A 17,189-nucleotide genomic window follows, 5' to 3' on the forward strand; every position below is an offset into this window, starting at 1 on the left:
CTTCCCCAACAGCTCCCTAGGTTTTAAAACTCAACTTCCAATTCTACTCCCACAGCCAAAACAAAAGTACCATACAAGATATGGAAGGGGTTTGCTTTCAATCCTTTCAACTCTTACAATATGGAATGCTAAATCTGAGTCTAATCTCATTGCTAGTACTGGAACTGGTGTTTGTATTATCAACTACATCAACAACAACATCAGGAGGAGATCATCGTCAATTCCTCCTGCCTCCTCAAGCCCTGCCTGGCTGCTCCGACCACTGCGGTAATGTCACAATTCCCTATCCATTTGGCATGGCTGAAGGTTGTTACCGCGGACCAGAATTCTTTATCAATTGTACTTCTACTACTCCTGCCGACATTAATGTTAATGTCCACGAACCCTCAATAGGGCCAATACCTCTGATCAGGGCTAAAGACAGTCTAGTGAGGGTTACTAACATATCTCTTGATGGTGAGTTGCACATTTTGCAACCTATAGCCCGTAAATGTGGTAACAAAAATTGGAAGGAAAGTAGACTCTCCCTGCCCAATCCTTTCACCATATCCGATTCCAAAAACAAGTTCTTGGCCGTTGGGGCTGCAATGCTGCAGCATATATTGATGGTTACTGTCGGTGCCCAAATGACACGCTCCGATCCTGATGTTCTCGAACACTAGGGTAGGTACGTGCTGACCGACACCCGAGGGTGATGAAAGTCATTTATTGAAAACATGAGAACAAGAATAAATATGACTTATAAATTCAGGGGTGTGCTATCCACACAACCCATTTTACTTCTCACACACCCTTTGATAATTTCTATCCGTTGATCTTCTTCAATTCATCCGATCCGACGGTCGAAAATTAAAAAGGTATGTGAGAAGTAAATTGGAGTGTGTGGATATCACACCCCTAAATTTAAATATAATTAATATATGAAAGAGGAACGTGTCCAGAGTATACAACTAATTTAAAACACTAAAAATAAATAATATAAAATTGAATGAATGAAAGGATGGGTCCTACACAGAGAGGACACGAAGATGCCGATGCGGAAGTGTCTTGATGTTGGAATTGTACGCCTCGAATCTAGATCCTAAAGGGACGGAAAACAGACATGAGTGTACCAAGTTGATATATATAATAAAAACAGTTATCAACATACTAACCCCCAAACTTTTATGGAAATTCAATAGTATAATATGTAGTAGGTTTTCCGAAAACCTTAGCATACCATAAAACCTTCATAAAACATATCTCGTATATAGTGTGCTAGCTAGTGGTATCAGTATCAGTATCAGTATCAGTATCATATGGCCGAAGCCACCAACCTACGCTCGGCCGGAGCCAATATAAGTATTTTCCGACCGAAGCCACCAACCTACACCCGGCTGAAGCCAATATAAGTATCATCGCCTGTAGGCATAATAGTGACCACTAGATATGCACAAAAACATTGAATATAAGCTTTCCAAACATAGGTACATATATCTCAAAAACATCTTCATAGTATAAAGTCATCCATCATCTGTACTATAAAGAAGTGTGTAAAAACATGTTCTAAATAGTATATCGTCATTCATCAGATATCCTACAAAGAACATGGGTTCGATAGAAAATATCGTATTCCAAAATATTCTAAGTAAGCATGATAATCATATAAGGCAAATCCAATGTACTAAATCAAACGTTTCATAAAGCGTGCTCATTAAATCATGTTTTTCATGTATGGATTTCTACTATTTAAACATGCATTTTAGAAGGGGTCTACTCATAGATACTTCACCGCCGAAGAGCCATGCAAACTAGCGAAGTCGAAACACCACAAATAATTGCACCTAAGCATATAAAGGTACCAATTAAAAAAACTCTATTAAAACAATTGAATTTTGGAAACGGACATCATAAACGGATCAAGGACGTCAAAATTAGCCTAGAAGGGGTCTCGGACGATCAACGATCAAAGTCAACGCTGACGGTCAACGGGTCGATCAAACCGAGTTTGGTTAAATAAGGCCAACAGGTCAACCGGTTAGGGTTAGACAGGGTTGGGCTTTGGGTTCTTGGGCTTGGGCTCTTGGGTCTTTGGGCTTAAAGGTATTATGCCTCTAGGCTTGAAGGCCCGTCCCAAACTAAAAGGGTTTTGGGGTTTTGACTAACTAAAAATAAAAAGGGTTTGCGTTGAGGGTTTTGCAGGCCAAGGGCCCAAGGTTGGTCACGGCCCGAAGAGCCTATAATCAAAGGGGTTTAGGTTTTGGGATTTCACTGGCCTTGGGCTTGGAAGCCCAGCCCAAAGGAAGGCCTGAAAGCCTAGGTTGGTTTCTCACCGAGGAAGGAGGTCGGAGCCTTCTGTGCTCCGATCAACGGCAAAACATCACCCTAGACTCCGATCTAGGAACCAAAATGACAAGTGAGACAAGGGGAAGAGTTTCATACCTATTTCACGTCGTGGGGTGGTCGGAGTTGGTCGGAATCCTACTTGAGAGGCACGGGCTCACCGGAGAGATTTGGGTTTCCTCTAGGTGTCCCAGAGCTTTGCAGAGATAGGGGAGAGAAAGGATGAGGTTCCAGAGGTGATGGTGGTGTCGTGAGTGTGAGGGTGGGTGTGTATGTGTGTCGCTGAAGAGGGAGATCCGAGGGAGGGTAAGAAAGGTGTGAGAGAGAGAAGAGTGAGTGAGCCGAGAGACTCGGGGAAAGAGAGAGAGATAGGGAATGAGTTAGGGTGGTGCCACGTGGTAAACGGAGAGAGAAAGGAAAACTAAAAGGGGAAGTCCGAATTGGCTAAGGATAAGGGGACCAAATTGTACATTTCAAAAACTGTTAGGGATAAAGTGAAATTACAATTTAAAATTAGGGGTGGGTTTCACACCAAACCTACACGGAGGCCCTGACAAAGAAATAATTCTACCAGCTAGGCCCAGTACACATTGATCATGTGAATATGCACAAAACTACATTGGGTTGTATACTAAGATGTGATTTATTTTTTGAATTAGATGTTTTATTAAACACCATAAGATAGTAATAGGGTAACAAATCTATCAAAATTCAAACGTGAAGATCAGGAACTAAAATTGCGTTTTAATTAAAAGACACGCATGCCTAATTAACATCACGGAGCATAAAATAAAAAAGTCTAACAAATTCCAATGTAATTAACTATAAAGTACAGAATTCTGCCAAAAACAAGGACACGAAGCTAAAATGTGTGCTCGAATGATGTGGGCCTTGGTAAAAACCTTCTTGAAGAAAACCAACTTCAACATAGACCAACTTCTGTATATATATGGCGTTCACCACCTCCATCATTTCCATAACCGCGACACTTTAGTAACAATATGTTCAAGGTTAACTCCAAACCACAGAAGATAGTAATTAAGAAACCTACGCCAAAGATATAAAACAAATTACTAAACCAAAATAAACAACAGTATCAGAACATAAACCAAACTTAGAAAGAAAAAAAACAACTATAAATCAAGATAAATCGTACAACTCACCAACACTAGGAATAATTGACTCGGAGAAGACTTATACAAAACCCGTATGGCTGCCTCCAGCATCGGGGTCGTGCAATTGGAGTCCCAGCTTTCCTTTTGAATTTTCGGACATGATTGTGTGATGATCATACATACTCCATGAAGAATTCGGTACTCGAAAATAGGTCTTCGTACACTTACGATGCCACATAGTGATGATGCCATCGCATTCGCAGCTCCGTTGCATAACTATCTTCTTTGTTACATTCTTATCAGACTCCCAAGCATCCATCCTCAATTCCAATGCTCAATCACTGGGAAAAAGGAAACAAAATATCCACTTTGAACATGGAAAGAGGTTTCCTGCTTCGACCCCCAGACCACTATTCCAAGGAGAGGAAGATTCAAATCTCTCCTATGCTTACAGGGAGATCAGGAAGGTCCGAACAGGGACGAAACGGCTAATAACAAGAGGGACCTGCGGCCTGCCTAAACCAATATTCCTCGGTATTCCAAAGAGAGGAAAGTTCGAACCTCTCCTATGCTTACAAGGAGAGGAAGGTTCGAACATGGACGAAACGGCTAACACAAGAGGGACCTGCGGCCTGCCTAAACCAATATTCCTCGTACTCATGGGATTAATACAAACGAGTAAGTTTACATTACCCATTCAAACAGGGACTTGTGTACCAGTATATAATATATGCCCTCCCCATGAACGAATCACAAAAAACAGAAGAAAACAATTATACTTTTGAGAGCTCTAACCCGTACAAACCTTGTTGCAAGCCTCCCACACAGATTTTTGGCGTTAGATTTTGGAGACATGGGTGGTACTGCCTCCACATCCAAGGTAACGGGTGTTAGCGAACAAAACGATCCGCTATGGCTTTGTGGACAGAGAAAAGACGCGCTGGAATTGGCCATAAAGAGAAGGTCTCTGTTTGTGGATGCATTATGCAAGTATAACCGATCGCTTTATGAAGTAGCAATCGCTCTAAGGATTGCAAACGTCCATTCTCAAACCAAAGATTGCTCGTCTTCGGATTCCATAAGTTCGATGAGCTCTGCAAAGGTAAATAGAGAGAAAGTAGGAGAAGAAACCCGACATCTCAAAGAAGAAGAAGGCAATGTTGAGACTCAAAGGCGTTCTGGTGATGAGAGTAGTGAAAAAAGAGAGGGAAATTTGAGTGATTATGATGTGGGTCAAGGGAGGGAATTGGTGGAAGCATTGAAAGATGTTGAGGAATATTTCATTAAAGCCTATGAATCTGGTTTGGAGGTTTCTAAGATGCTTGATGCCAATATGGATCAAATACAATCTTCTGTGGAGGAAATTGAAGAAAAATCAAACAAGCTCGAGCGTTCATTGACGACACGAAACCACCCAAACAAGCTTATGCGTTCACTTCCACTAAAACGCTCCACCTCATATAGATGTTCCTCCAAAAGCGTCCACAAATCAAGCTCCAGAGCTTCTTCAAAATATTATTTCAACAGTGGTATTTCTGAAGGCAATGGAGCAAAGACATTCATGGGCCATTCGTTCACGCTGAGGGAACTGCATGAGCAAGTTAAAATACTTCATAAAACGATGATGGCTACAGAGGAATCCAGGAAAGAATTGAAGGAATTGCAAAAGGAAAAGAAAAGAGAAGGTGTGCTCAAGGGTACTAGGGATAGTACAGGAGCTGGAATTGCGAAGTTGGAGGCCAGAATCAAGGTTTTTGAAAAAGAAGAAGAAGTACAGTACTCTGAAATTCATAGGCTAACAGATAAAGAGATGAAGCCACAACTTGTTGCCTTGTTTCACTGCCTAATGAGAAATATGAGAATCGTGTCGGAATATCATGATGCCCAAACCAGAATCATGAAGACAGTAAAAGTGCCCGACGGAGTGTTCTGCAGTGACTCACACCAGCTTACTACCTACTCTAAGCTTGAAGCAGAAATTCCAAAATGGTGTGCTTGCTTTACATCATATGTCTCTTCATTGAAGGCCTATGTTGAATCTCTTAATGACGGGCTATTCAAGTTTGCTGCTGCTAACAACGACAAGCCTTCGCTATATCATCATTGGTTAGTTTGTTTGAATAAACTTCCATATAAAGATGTGACGTCTGCCATGACAGAGTTTGGGAATGATGTCCGAGAGCTGATGATTCAACAAGGCGAGGAGCATAAGCTACAGAAAACGGTTGACAAACTTTCCAGAAAAATACATGAAAACTCAAAGAAGGAGCATTTGAAAAAGAAGGTAGATGAAGGGAAGAAGGAGCAGTTGATTGAGGAGAAGAGGCAAGTGGAAAAGAAGCTAAAGGCAGAAAAGTTGAAAACGCGTCATTTCGCTGAGAGTGGATTTCAGGAAGGATTCTCCAAGGTTTTCGAATACCTGGCTAATTATTCAAGTGGTGCTACGGAAATGTATGATGGCCTTATAGCATTCGACGGAGATGCATGCGTGGGGATTGATGACGAAAGTAACAGCAACTCATCAGAACATGTTACAGGCAATTTCATATGATAGGCGTTCAGAATCTTTTATTTTTATTCCTTTTGGTGATGAATAATATGTAATTTTTGTTTGTTTGTTTGTCTTAATTTAAAGTATATTACATATGGAACATTTACAATTAAAATTGCTCTGCTTGTACTGAAATTTTCGATTTGTGATATGAAGATAAACTAGTTGTTGCTGGTGGTATTATAATTTACAAGGGCAAGTTTTCTTTTCTCAATTCTCACACTGAAAATCTACCTCTTATATTGGTTTACCTATATTCTGATAACATTCACATATATGCTTTGCTTTATGTTGTGCTGTAATTTGGATATTTTCGTTTTTGCTGCATAAAATTTTGTGTCGCTCCTGTTTTGAGAAGGTGTGCATTCAATCGCAACCAGCTAGTAGTACTCGATACCGCGTTAACCACATCTTTGGTCTCATTTCACAATATTTTTTCATGACCAAAATCGTTCATTTCTTAGATTCTCATTCATAAATCATTCTTACAAAAATTTATCCTTAATATGTGTTCATTTTTTGGATTGAGTGTGATTCTGCTTTGACAGTGCATATCTTTTCAATAGATCTATTTAGTTGGCTAATTGTTTAGCCAACTTTTGTGTAGATAATGTTGGGATTAATTGGTGGTATTCTTGTCCTCCGTGTGCGGGACCTATTGTTCATGATCTTTAGAGGCTTCCGAACTTCAGCCTTCTCTTAGGAGTTGTTGTAATGATTTTCTTATGCTTAGTTATGAGTGGTCGATCATGTTTCCAGCTCTACCATTTTCATTTATTGTTGTTTCTAATGGTTTTTTGATAGTGATGGTTGGATTTTTTGCTTCCCTAACTTAATATACCTTAAGATTTTTATTTTATCAATATATTCACAATAATGTCTTTCCATGATAATAATATTGGAGTAAATTTGACATTATTGTTCTATTGAAAAAAAATTTTGACAGTAAAACTAGACAAGCATAGTGTTGCTAAAAACAAAATGAAATGTTCACAATAACAATCAAATAGATAAATAACTTCCGATTTAGACAAATTTTTACTGAAATAATCTATTAAAATGACCAATTCGGATGAAACGACCAAGGATGAGAATGCTTTTACTTAATAATTTGGGAAGATCTCACATTCAGATGATGCGACGGTGTTCCTTGCAAATTTTATATTGTTAGATAAAATATTAATTTAGTGAAGGTCAAAGTTTTCCCTTACTTCATATTTTTTTGGCAAATCCCATTAGTTCACGTTAATCATGGGTTTTTGGTTTGTTTCAAATTTATAGTTGATTTTTATTTATTTTTTAATCTTTAGAAAGGTTCGTTGGATGTATAGGCACACGATAAATGACAAGATTAAGAATGAGGATATCTGAGGTAAATTAGGAATAGCTAAAGTTGAAAGTAAGATGAGAGAAAATCAGTTAAGATGGTTTGGACATATGAAACGAAAACCTACGACGCTCCGATAAGAAGTTGCGATTACAAGACCTCTCAGGGCCCAAGGGATAGAGGAAGACCTAAGAAGACTTGGACAAAGATTCTATGAAAAGATTTCTACTACCTGAATCTAACAGAATACATGACACAAAACTGAGCGCAATGACGTTTTAAGATTCATATATTTGATCCCACTTAGTATGATAAGGCTTTGTTGTTTTTGTTTAGAAAGGACTAGCAAAAGTGCCCACGCGGTGCTGCGGGTTTTAAAATCGTATAAAAATATATAGAAGGTTATAATGTGTATATATTCTATTTACATACATCTGAAATCTATTTACAAACCCAACCCCAAAAAAAAGGTTTCAACTTCGACATAACAAAAACAGTTTGCAAAAATCTTAGCAAGAATTAACTATATGTATGAAGGGATCCCCTATAATGAATAGTTTGCACAACCCAAGATGATTTAGCAAGAAATGAAGAACGAAAAACCTTTCCTTCTATAAAAATGAAAATAGTAAATAATAACATCAGTTCTAGACATATTTGAAGTGTCGAATATAGGAGCATACTTATTAGCTATTGGATTATACCTCGTCAATGACAAACAGCCAATTTCCGCACCATTTTTCTAGAGCTTCATAATTGGCATAGTTTGGAGCTACGTAACAAATCTCTCCACTTCTTTGAGATAGTTTCGAGCAATCTGCGGTTCCCATGTCTACCTTTGCTTAACATCTCAATGCCAAACATCAGGAAATCCAGGAATAAGACATTGGTGCAAAGATTCTCTATATTCCAAAAGATTGTTAAATAAAACCAACCAAATACTTGAGACCAAAAAAGAGAAAAACTACATGCGTGTAGAGCTATAGATAAGATAAAATTCAGTTCTTTGCGAAACCAAAATAAAACCCAACTAAATAAAAAAGGAGTATATGCAGTAACAGTCATATAAGAGTGAGTTCATCAGCTGAAATTTGGTATTTCAGATTGGCCCATTCATCATTTCTATAAAATTTCAAGCATGGCATTCCCACTTAGCAAAACTAATCTTAGTATGAATAAACTGAAAAGCTATATCATTGTAACCCGAGTCAACTAATCCAATCAGAAAAGTAGTGTAATATCTTTAGTGGAATATAACCTGGTCAATCCAACAAGTTTTGTGCGAAACTCATTGAAATCTTTTGATGTCCTTATCATTGAGGTAAACTTGTAGCTCATTTTCTGCACATTGATGAAGTCGTTCCAACCCAAACTCAGCTTCACCTGCAGAAACAGAAGTAAACTAGGACAAAGCAATATGATGCATTGTCTCTCTTTGAGCTTGAGAAAATGACATACCCTGCAAGTACTCAAAACAAATTGGCATGTTCATGCTCCACCACATAACATCCATCAGCATATTGTTGAATTGTGGCCAAGTGGCCATCACCTTTCCTAATAAACAAACCAAAAGAAAAAAAAAGGTGAAAGACAAAATGATGAGGGAACATCATGATGAGGAGACGTCATGATGATGTTTGTAAAGTAATCATTATGTCTTTACTTTGGTTTTGTTTATTGGGTGTTTAGAATGGATGAATGTGTGCATACGGAAGCAAGAGAGAGGTAGAGTGCACCATTTTCTGTTTGAGTAGCCTATCTTTGAGAGAGCAAAGTGAGCTGCAGAGAGCAGAAAACTGAGAGCAGAAAAGAAGAAGAAGGTGCTCTTCTCTTTGGTTAGTAATCACTCACCAAGGCAGTTGTTGTTGTAATAGCTTTGAGCTTTGTATAGAGAAGAAATTAATCACTATATTTCTTTCTCTATTTGTTTCTTTGGTGTGTGAAAGCTATTGGTTGTATTGGAGTTTTGGGTTGTGAGATTGCCAACACTTTGTAAACTCCCATTTGGTTGATAGTGGATTATTGGGTGAGCTCCTACTGCTCCGAGGACGTACTCCAGTTACACTGACTGTTGAGGAACCTCGTTAAAATCTTGGTGTCTTTTATATTTTGTTCTTGCATTTTCATTTGATAAAATTTCTATGGGTTAGCTTGAGTTGGTTCCAACGGGTTTGGTGCTATCCTAGCACAACAATTGGTATCAGAGTATTGGTTGCTCTTGGGTACTGTCTAGTTGCCAAAGATGTCAGACGGGCAAGATGAAAATCCTTTTGGAAGCAGCTCTGGGTTTGCAAGAACTATGGTGCAAAATGCAAAATTCGAAGTGGAAAAGTTTGATGGCACAAACAACTTCGGGATGTGGCAATGTGAGGTCAAAGATGTGTTGGCTCAACAAGATCTACTTGCCGCTTTGGGAGAGAAGCCGGAAGCTATGTCGAAGCCGGAATGGGAGAAATTAAATTTGTGGGCTTGCTCTTCAATTCAGTTGTGCCTTGCAAAAACTCAGAAGTATTTTGTGATGCGGGAGACATTAGCAAGTGTGTTGTGGCAAAAATTGGAAGACAAGTATATGACAAAGAGTGCAGAGAATTGGCTACACTTGAAGAAAAAGCTCTACCGCTTCCAATACAAAGAAGGTACAAAAATGATTAGACACCTTGATGCATTTAATAAGTTGATTACCGACTTATTAAATTTAGATGAGGATATTAAGGATGAAGATAAGGCCTTAATATTGTTGAATTCCTTGCCGGACTCTTATGAGCATTTTGTTACCACTATTATGCATGGTAAAGAAACTGTGAAATTTGAAGATGTGTCAAATGCCTTGATGAATTATGAAATGAGGCATAGAGATAAAAATCATGATAGTACCTCTGAAGCTTTATTTGTTAGAGGTAGATCATCAGAGAGAATATCATCTTCTAGTAGGAAAAAATCACAGTCTCGACCTAGAGGAAACTCTAAAGGTAGAAAACCTTTGGAAAGGGATGAATGTGCCTTTTGTCGTAATAAGGGCCATTGGAAGAAAGATTGTCCTACATTGAAGACCAAAGGTAAAGAAAATTCTGAAGCTAATGTTGATGAGGTTGAAACAGATTTTTCTGATTTTGCTTTAACCACTTCCTCATCATTTGATTGTGCTACTAAGTGGGTGTTGGATACGGGTTGTACTCATCATATGACTCCTCACAAGGATTGGTTTTCAAGCTTGAAAGAGTTTGATGGTGGCGTTGTGTTCATGGGAGATGACAATCCTTGCACAACAAAAGGGATTGGTACAGTTCGTTTGAAGTTGCATGATGGCATGGTTAAAGAGTTGACAGGTGTTTGGTATGTACCGAATTTGAAGAAAAATCTTATTTCTTTGGGTACTTTGGAATCCAAGGGCTTCAGGTTTCATTCAGATGGACAGACATTGAAAGTTACTTATGGTGCACTTATTGTGATGGAAGCTCCTCGATGTGGCCATTTGTATTTATTGCAGGGAAGCACTGTGACAGGTGAAGCATCTGTAGTCTCTGAAAATATGGGCACATCTGATTCAGATACTACTAGATTGTGGCATATGAGATTAGGCCATGCCGGTGAGAAAGCTCTACAAGGGCTTGTGAAACAATGTCTTCTAAAAGGTGCCACGACTTGTAAGCTTGATTTTTGCGAGCATTGTGTCTTGGGGAAGCAAACTAGAGTGAAGTTTGGTACTGCTGTACATCAGACGAATGACATTCTTGATTATGTGCATTCGGATGTTTGGGGTCCTACAAAGACTCCCTCTTTGAGTGGTAGACATTGGTTCGTGACCTTTGTTGATGATTATTCAAGAAGGTCTTGGGTCTACACTATGAAGCACAAGAGTGAGGTATTAAGCATTTTCTTGGGTTGGAAGAAAATGGTTGAGAACCAGACTGGGAGAAAGATTAAGATTTTGAGATCGGATAATGGTGGTGAATACACATCCGACCCTTTCTTGAAAGTTTGCAAAGAAGGGATTGTAAGACATTTTAGTGTTTGGGGAACTCCACAACAAAATGGAGTTGCAGAAAGATTGAATCAAACCTTGCTTGAGAAGGTTAGATGTATGTTGTCTTAGTCGGGTTTAAGCAAGTCATTTTGGGCAAAAGCAGTTAATTATGCATGTCACATCATCAACCGTGTACCCTCAGCTGCTGTTCAGGGTAAGACACCAATGGAGGTATGGACTGGAAAACCTTCTTCTGATTATGACTATATCCGTATTTTTGGTTCACCTGCTTATTTTCATGTGACTGAAAATAAACTTGATCCTAGAGCCAAAAAGGCTATCTTTCTTGGTTTTAGTAGTGGTGTCAAAGGTTACAGGTTGTGGTGCCCAGAAATGAAAAAACTTGTAATCAGCAGAGATGTGACATTTGATGAAGAAAGTATGTACAAAGTCTCTGAGAAGAATGTGAAAGATGTCCAACAGGTGGAACTTGAGAAAGTTGCCTCTGGTACTTCAAATCCTATTTCCGCTGATGTCGAAGCCACTACAAGTGAAGAAGTTGGAGACCATAAGGATGTTGAAGAAGTTGAACTTGAAGATTCTATTCATGTTGAAGAGCAAGTTTCACCTCAAGAGTCTATTGCCAAGAACAGAGGAAAGAGACAAATTACCAAGCCAGCTCGGTATAGTGATTATGTTGCTTTTGCTCTTCCTATTATCACTGAAGAGATTCCATCCAATTTTGAGAAAGCTATTGAGAGTGAGGAGAAGAATAGGTGGTGCAATGCCATGGGTGATGAGATGAATTCTCTCTTGAAGAACAAGACTTGGGAATTAGCTAAATTGCCTAAGGGCAAGAAAGCTATCGGTTGCAAATGGGTGTATGCCAAGAAGGAAGATGCTGATGAGAAAATCAATGTGAGATTTAAAGCAAGATTAGTTGCTAAAGGGTATGCACAAAAGGAGGGCATTGACTACAATGAAATATTTTCTCCGGTTGTGAAGCACTCCTCAATTCGTATTATGTTAGCTCTTGTTGCACAATATGATCTTGAGCTTGTGCAACTCGATGTGAAGACGGTTTTACTACATGGTGATTTGAATGAAGAGATCTATATGTGTCAACCGGATGGGTATATAGTGAAAGGGAAGGAAAATTTGTTTTGCAAATTGAAGAAATCACTTTATGGCTTGAAGCAATTTCCAAGGCAATGGTATTTGAGGTTTGATAAATTTATGAGAGGCCAAAATTATTCTAGAAGTCAATATGATCATTGTGTGTACTTCAAGAAGTTGCAAGATGGGTCTTTCATTTATTTATTGATATATGTTGATGATATGTTGATTGCCTCAAAGAATGTTGAAGAGATTGAGAAATTGAAGAAACAAATGAAGAATGAGTTTGAGATGAAGGATCTTGGTGAAGCAAAGAAGATCCTTGGCATGGAGATCACTAGAGATAGAGAGAAGGGTTTGGTCAGTTTGAATCAAAGACAATACCTTGAGAAATTGATTCGGAAGTTTGGAGTTCATGATTCAACCAAACCGGTTAGTACCCCTTTGGCTTCTCATTTTAAATTGAGTTCTCTACAATGTCCTAAAATTGATAAAAATATACCATATGCAAATTTGGTTGGTAGTTTGATGTATGCAATGGTATGCTCTAGACCGGATATTGCTCATGCAGTTGGCATGGTGAGTCGATATATGCATAATCCAGGTAAAGAGCATTGGCAAGCAGCTAAGTGGATATTGAGGTATCTCCATGGTACTCGAGATGTTGGTTTATGCTTTGAGAGGGATGACTCTGGTATTGGTCATTTTGCAGTTGGTTATGTTGATTCAGATTATGCAGGTGATCTAGATGGAAGGAAGTCTACTACAGGCTATGTGTTTACTATGGCTAAATGACCAGTTTGTTGGAGGTCCATTTTGCAGTCGTCTGTTGCCTTGTCTACTACAGATGCTGAATATATGGCAGTTGCTGAAGCTATAAAGGAGGCATTTGGATACATGGGCTGATTAGAGATTTGGGGGTTGATCAGAAGCAGGTGGAGGTACATTGTGATAGTCAGAGTGCCATTTATTTGGCTAAGTATCAGGTTCATCATGCGAGGACCAAGCACATAGATGTGCGTTATCACTTTGTTCGTGAAATCGTTGGTGAAGGAGAAATCATTCTCCAGAAGATTCCAACTAAAGACAACCCCGCTGATATGTTGACTAAGGTTGTTGGTGTAGCCAAGTTTGTTCATTGCTTGAACTTGGCTCACATTATGCCTATATAAAGAAGGCATTGAGCAGTATGAGTTTTGGAGCATTTGGCTCGGCATGAATTGTTCTCTTGCTAGTGTTTGGGAGTGATTTTTTGGGTCAATTATGTTGGTTGGCTTATCATGGCGTTTTGGGAACTTGGCCAAGGTGGATATTGTTGAATTGTGGCCAAGTGGCCATCACCTTTCCTAATAAACAAACCAAAAGAAAAAAAAAGGTGAAAGACAAAATGATGAGGGAACATCATGATGAGGAGACGTCATGATGATGTTTGTAAAGTAATCATTATGTCTTTACTTTGGTTTTGTTTATTGGGTGTTTAGAATGGATGAATGTATGCATACGGAAGCAAGAAAGAGGTAGAGTGCACCATTTTCTGTTTGAGTAGCCTATCTTTGAGAGAGCAAAGTGAGCTGGAGTGAGCAGAAAACTGAGAGCAGAAAAGAAGAAGAAGGTGCTCTTCTCTTTGGTTAGTAATCACTCACCAAGACAGTTGTTGTTGTAATAGCTTTGAGCTTTGTATAGAGAAGAAATTAATCACTATATTTCTTTCTCTATTTGTTTCTTTGGTGTGTGAAAGCTATTGGTTGTATTGGAGTTTTGGGTTGTGAGATTGCCAACACTTTGTAAACTCCCATTTGGTTGATAGTGGATTATTGGGTGAGCTCCTACTGCTCCGAGGACGTACTCCAGTTACACTGACTGTTGAGGAACCTCGTTAAAATCTTGGTGTCTTTTATATTTTGTTCTTGCATTTTCATTTGATAAATTTCCTGTGGGTTAGCTTGAGTTGGTTCCAACGGGTTTGGTGCTATCCTAGCACAACACGTATGTCAATTTTAGTACTCGCCTACATTCAACTATCTGGAGATAGAGAATTTAATTTAAAAAAAAAAAAGGCAATACTCTTGGTAGAAAAGTGTGGTAATTTGTGGTGTAACTATAGCCAGGCCTCTGTAATGAACTTCAGATGTGACTCAAGTTGGCACTCCATATCGCTCAGCTTCTCAAGCTACAATAAAAACATCAATAGTATACATAACTCGGAAAAAAAAAACAAAAAACAATAGAAACTGAAGGAGAAAATTGTATATATAGAAAATACACTGCACTAAGCATAAAGCCAGGAACAAAAACCACACAATTGACATTCACATCAATCAGCTATACCAGAATTACTAACCAAGAAAGACATGATAGTAAAATGTTTTACTTACGTGCATAGTGCATCTGCTGCAAGTCTGCAACTGCTTTTCGCCGGGATTACAGTGAAGAGAAAGGGAAAAAAAATTACTCTAACATGTATTTTGAAATTATAGATACGATTTATACCCCAAAAAGTAGATAATAGAAACTACTAAAGCATCAGTTGAAAAAATAAAAAACATCTGCACATGCACACTAGGATAAACGTCAATTAATTGACATTACGTCAAAGAAAGCATCTACTAAAGCATAATTAACCCGACCTACTCTAATAGATGAACTCAACTCGGTATCCCTTCCTATTCTGAAAGATACAATTGGATCATCATCCGAGAACCAATACATGTGGTTACCATCCTCAAATAGATTTTTCCTGGTGCAACATAAAAGCATTGTTGAAAACAACTGAAGAAAATATGTCAGCAATGGCATAATATATGTGACACAAGTTGGTTTGACATGAAAACAATAATTGTAATTGTCCACTTATATTTCACACCTTCATTGTTTAAGAAATATGTCAGTCCAACCATTTGTAGATCAAATGTCATTTTGCTTAGAGTATTTTTCTTTGAACTTCTTTCCACTCAGAATTTCCTAGCAATAAAACAAAGTGAATGAGAATATAAAGAAACTTCAAGGCAAAGTTCAAGGGACTCACTCAAGAACATTATGCAAAAAAGAGTTTGCATGCAAGCTTTCTCCCAAATTCAATAGCATGCACATCATAACAAAAATCGAAAGGTAGAAGGAAGAGTTAATAACAATAAGATTAGCTAGCAATATATTTAGCATATATAGTAGATACAACACAATTGATGAAATCATTTCGTGCATATGAGATACAACATCGTCATTTAACTGCATACACAGTGCTACACCCTATCCATTTGCTTTTAAGACAGGCATCCCAAGAAGTTCAAATAGTTCCAATAAAACCACCTTTAGTAAATAACTTGTTGATGCACAAAATCAGCGAGGATTTTGGTACAACAGAAGGTGTTAAGTTTGTGACCTTCGCTAGATTGCTCCGGACACTGGTGTGGATAAGTATGTAAATGGATAGAGACAGGGAAGCAAACACAAGATGTACATGGTTCACCCAAAATGGCTACGTCCACGGAGTAGAGGAGTTCTCATTAGTTGTGAAGGGTTTACACAAATACATAAGTTCAAGCTCTCCTTTTGTGAGTACTAGTGAATGATTTAATACAAATGACATTAGGGAATATTGTGGGAGAATGATCTCTATTTATAGAAGAGATTTTCTAGTTTCATTCTGACATTGACACGTGTCATGCTATGATTGGCCTCTGATGTCGACACGTGTCGCGTTATGATTGGCCTCTGATGTTGACATGTGTCGCGTTGTGATTGACCTCCTGGTTGGAGGGAGACTCTTGTGGGTCCTTGGCGGTATAATGTTGACGGTGCTTAGTAGTTTCGGGGCTGGTCAAGTAGGGTACAAACATAACTGATAAACACTCGAAATGCCTCACCAACAAATCTATGTTGAACAAAGAAATAATACATAATTAAATAGAATTAAACATATTGGAAAATTTTCAGGGAAGAAAACTAATCACAAAATTTTAGCCAAATGAACATGTTGCCAAAAAAAAGATTAACGTATGTATAAACATGGATACTTAGTCAACTACTGAATCATGAGCAAACGAAAGGTCTGCAATTAGGTACAAAAAAAAACCCATTGCACCAAAATGCCAAAATAATACTAAAAAATACAAACCACATTTTTTAAATTGATAACAAAATCATAACATCATAAACAACCGACCACGCATTCTTGAATATACTTTGTAAATGTGTTGTTCCTCGCAACTGAAACACCATTTTCAGCCACATGCAAACTCGATGAATCAATACCAGAGAAACGAAAAAACCTTACAATCCTCACATGCGACTTCAGAAGCGATTCCGTTAGCCACAAAGACCATAAATGCACCAAACAGAATAAACACTGAACAATAATTAAGCTCACTCTATACTCAAAGCCTCAATCTTTATCTAAGCTAAGCAACAACCAAAAAAAAGGCATTGTAAAAAACAACAGAAAAATTATTGAGAGTAATGTAATTTATACCAATAAACTACCATTCAATTTCAATTTTGAAGTAATCCATGCACATCCCCCAAACGATTAAACCAAAACACAACAAAGTCACCCCAAATTTTCCATTTTTTTTCACATCTTTCAACACATTAAACACATCATGGACAGGGCCGGCCCTGAGAATTTATGGGCCCTAGGCGAGCCTTCGAAGTGGGGCCCTAAAATTCTTTGATCTCCGATTCTTTATATATTGATTTGTATTAAAAAAAATTCGCTAAATACATAAAAAGTTTTATTTTCACATCAAATATTATTTAAAAATTAATATCAAAAGAAGATAAATATACAAATATTAT

General features: G+C 38.1%; 1 protein-coding gene across 1 annotated transcript; it reads left to right on the forward strand.

The window, feature by feature from the left end:
• Nucleotides 1–4,290: 4,290 nt before the first annotated feature.
• Nucleotides 4,291–5,988, forward strand: LOC126584520 (protein ALTERED PHOSPHATE STARVATION RESPONSE 1-like). The gene has a single exon (XM_050248878.1). It carries the CDS (start codon nt 4,291–4,293, stop codon nt 5,986–5,988), a length of 1,698 nt encoding a protein of 565 aa, XP_050104835.1.
• The last annotated feature ends 11,201 nt before the right edge of the window (nt 5,989–17,189 follow it).

The sequence above is a fragment of the Malus sylvestris genome, chromosome 10 (assembly GCF_916048215.2).
Source record: "Malus sylvestris chromosome 10, drMalSylv7.2, whole genome shotgun sequence".
Classification (NCBI taxonomy): domain Eukaryota; kingdom Viridiplantae; phylum Streptophyta; class Magnoliopsida; order Rosales; family Rosaceae; genus Malus; species Malus sylvestris.

Bases quoted from the DNA above. Each gene is read 5' to 3' on its own strand.
- LOC126584520 (XM_050248878.1), top strand. From the start codon at position 4,291: ATGGGTGGTACTGCCTCCACATCCAAGGTAACGGGTGTTAGCGAACAA.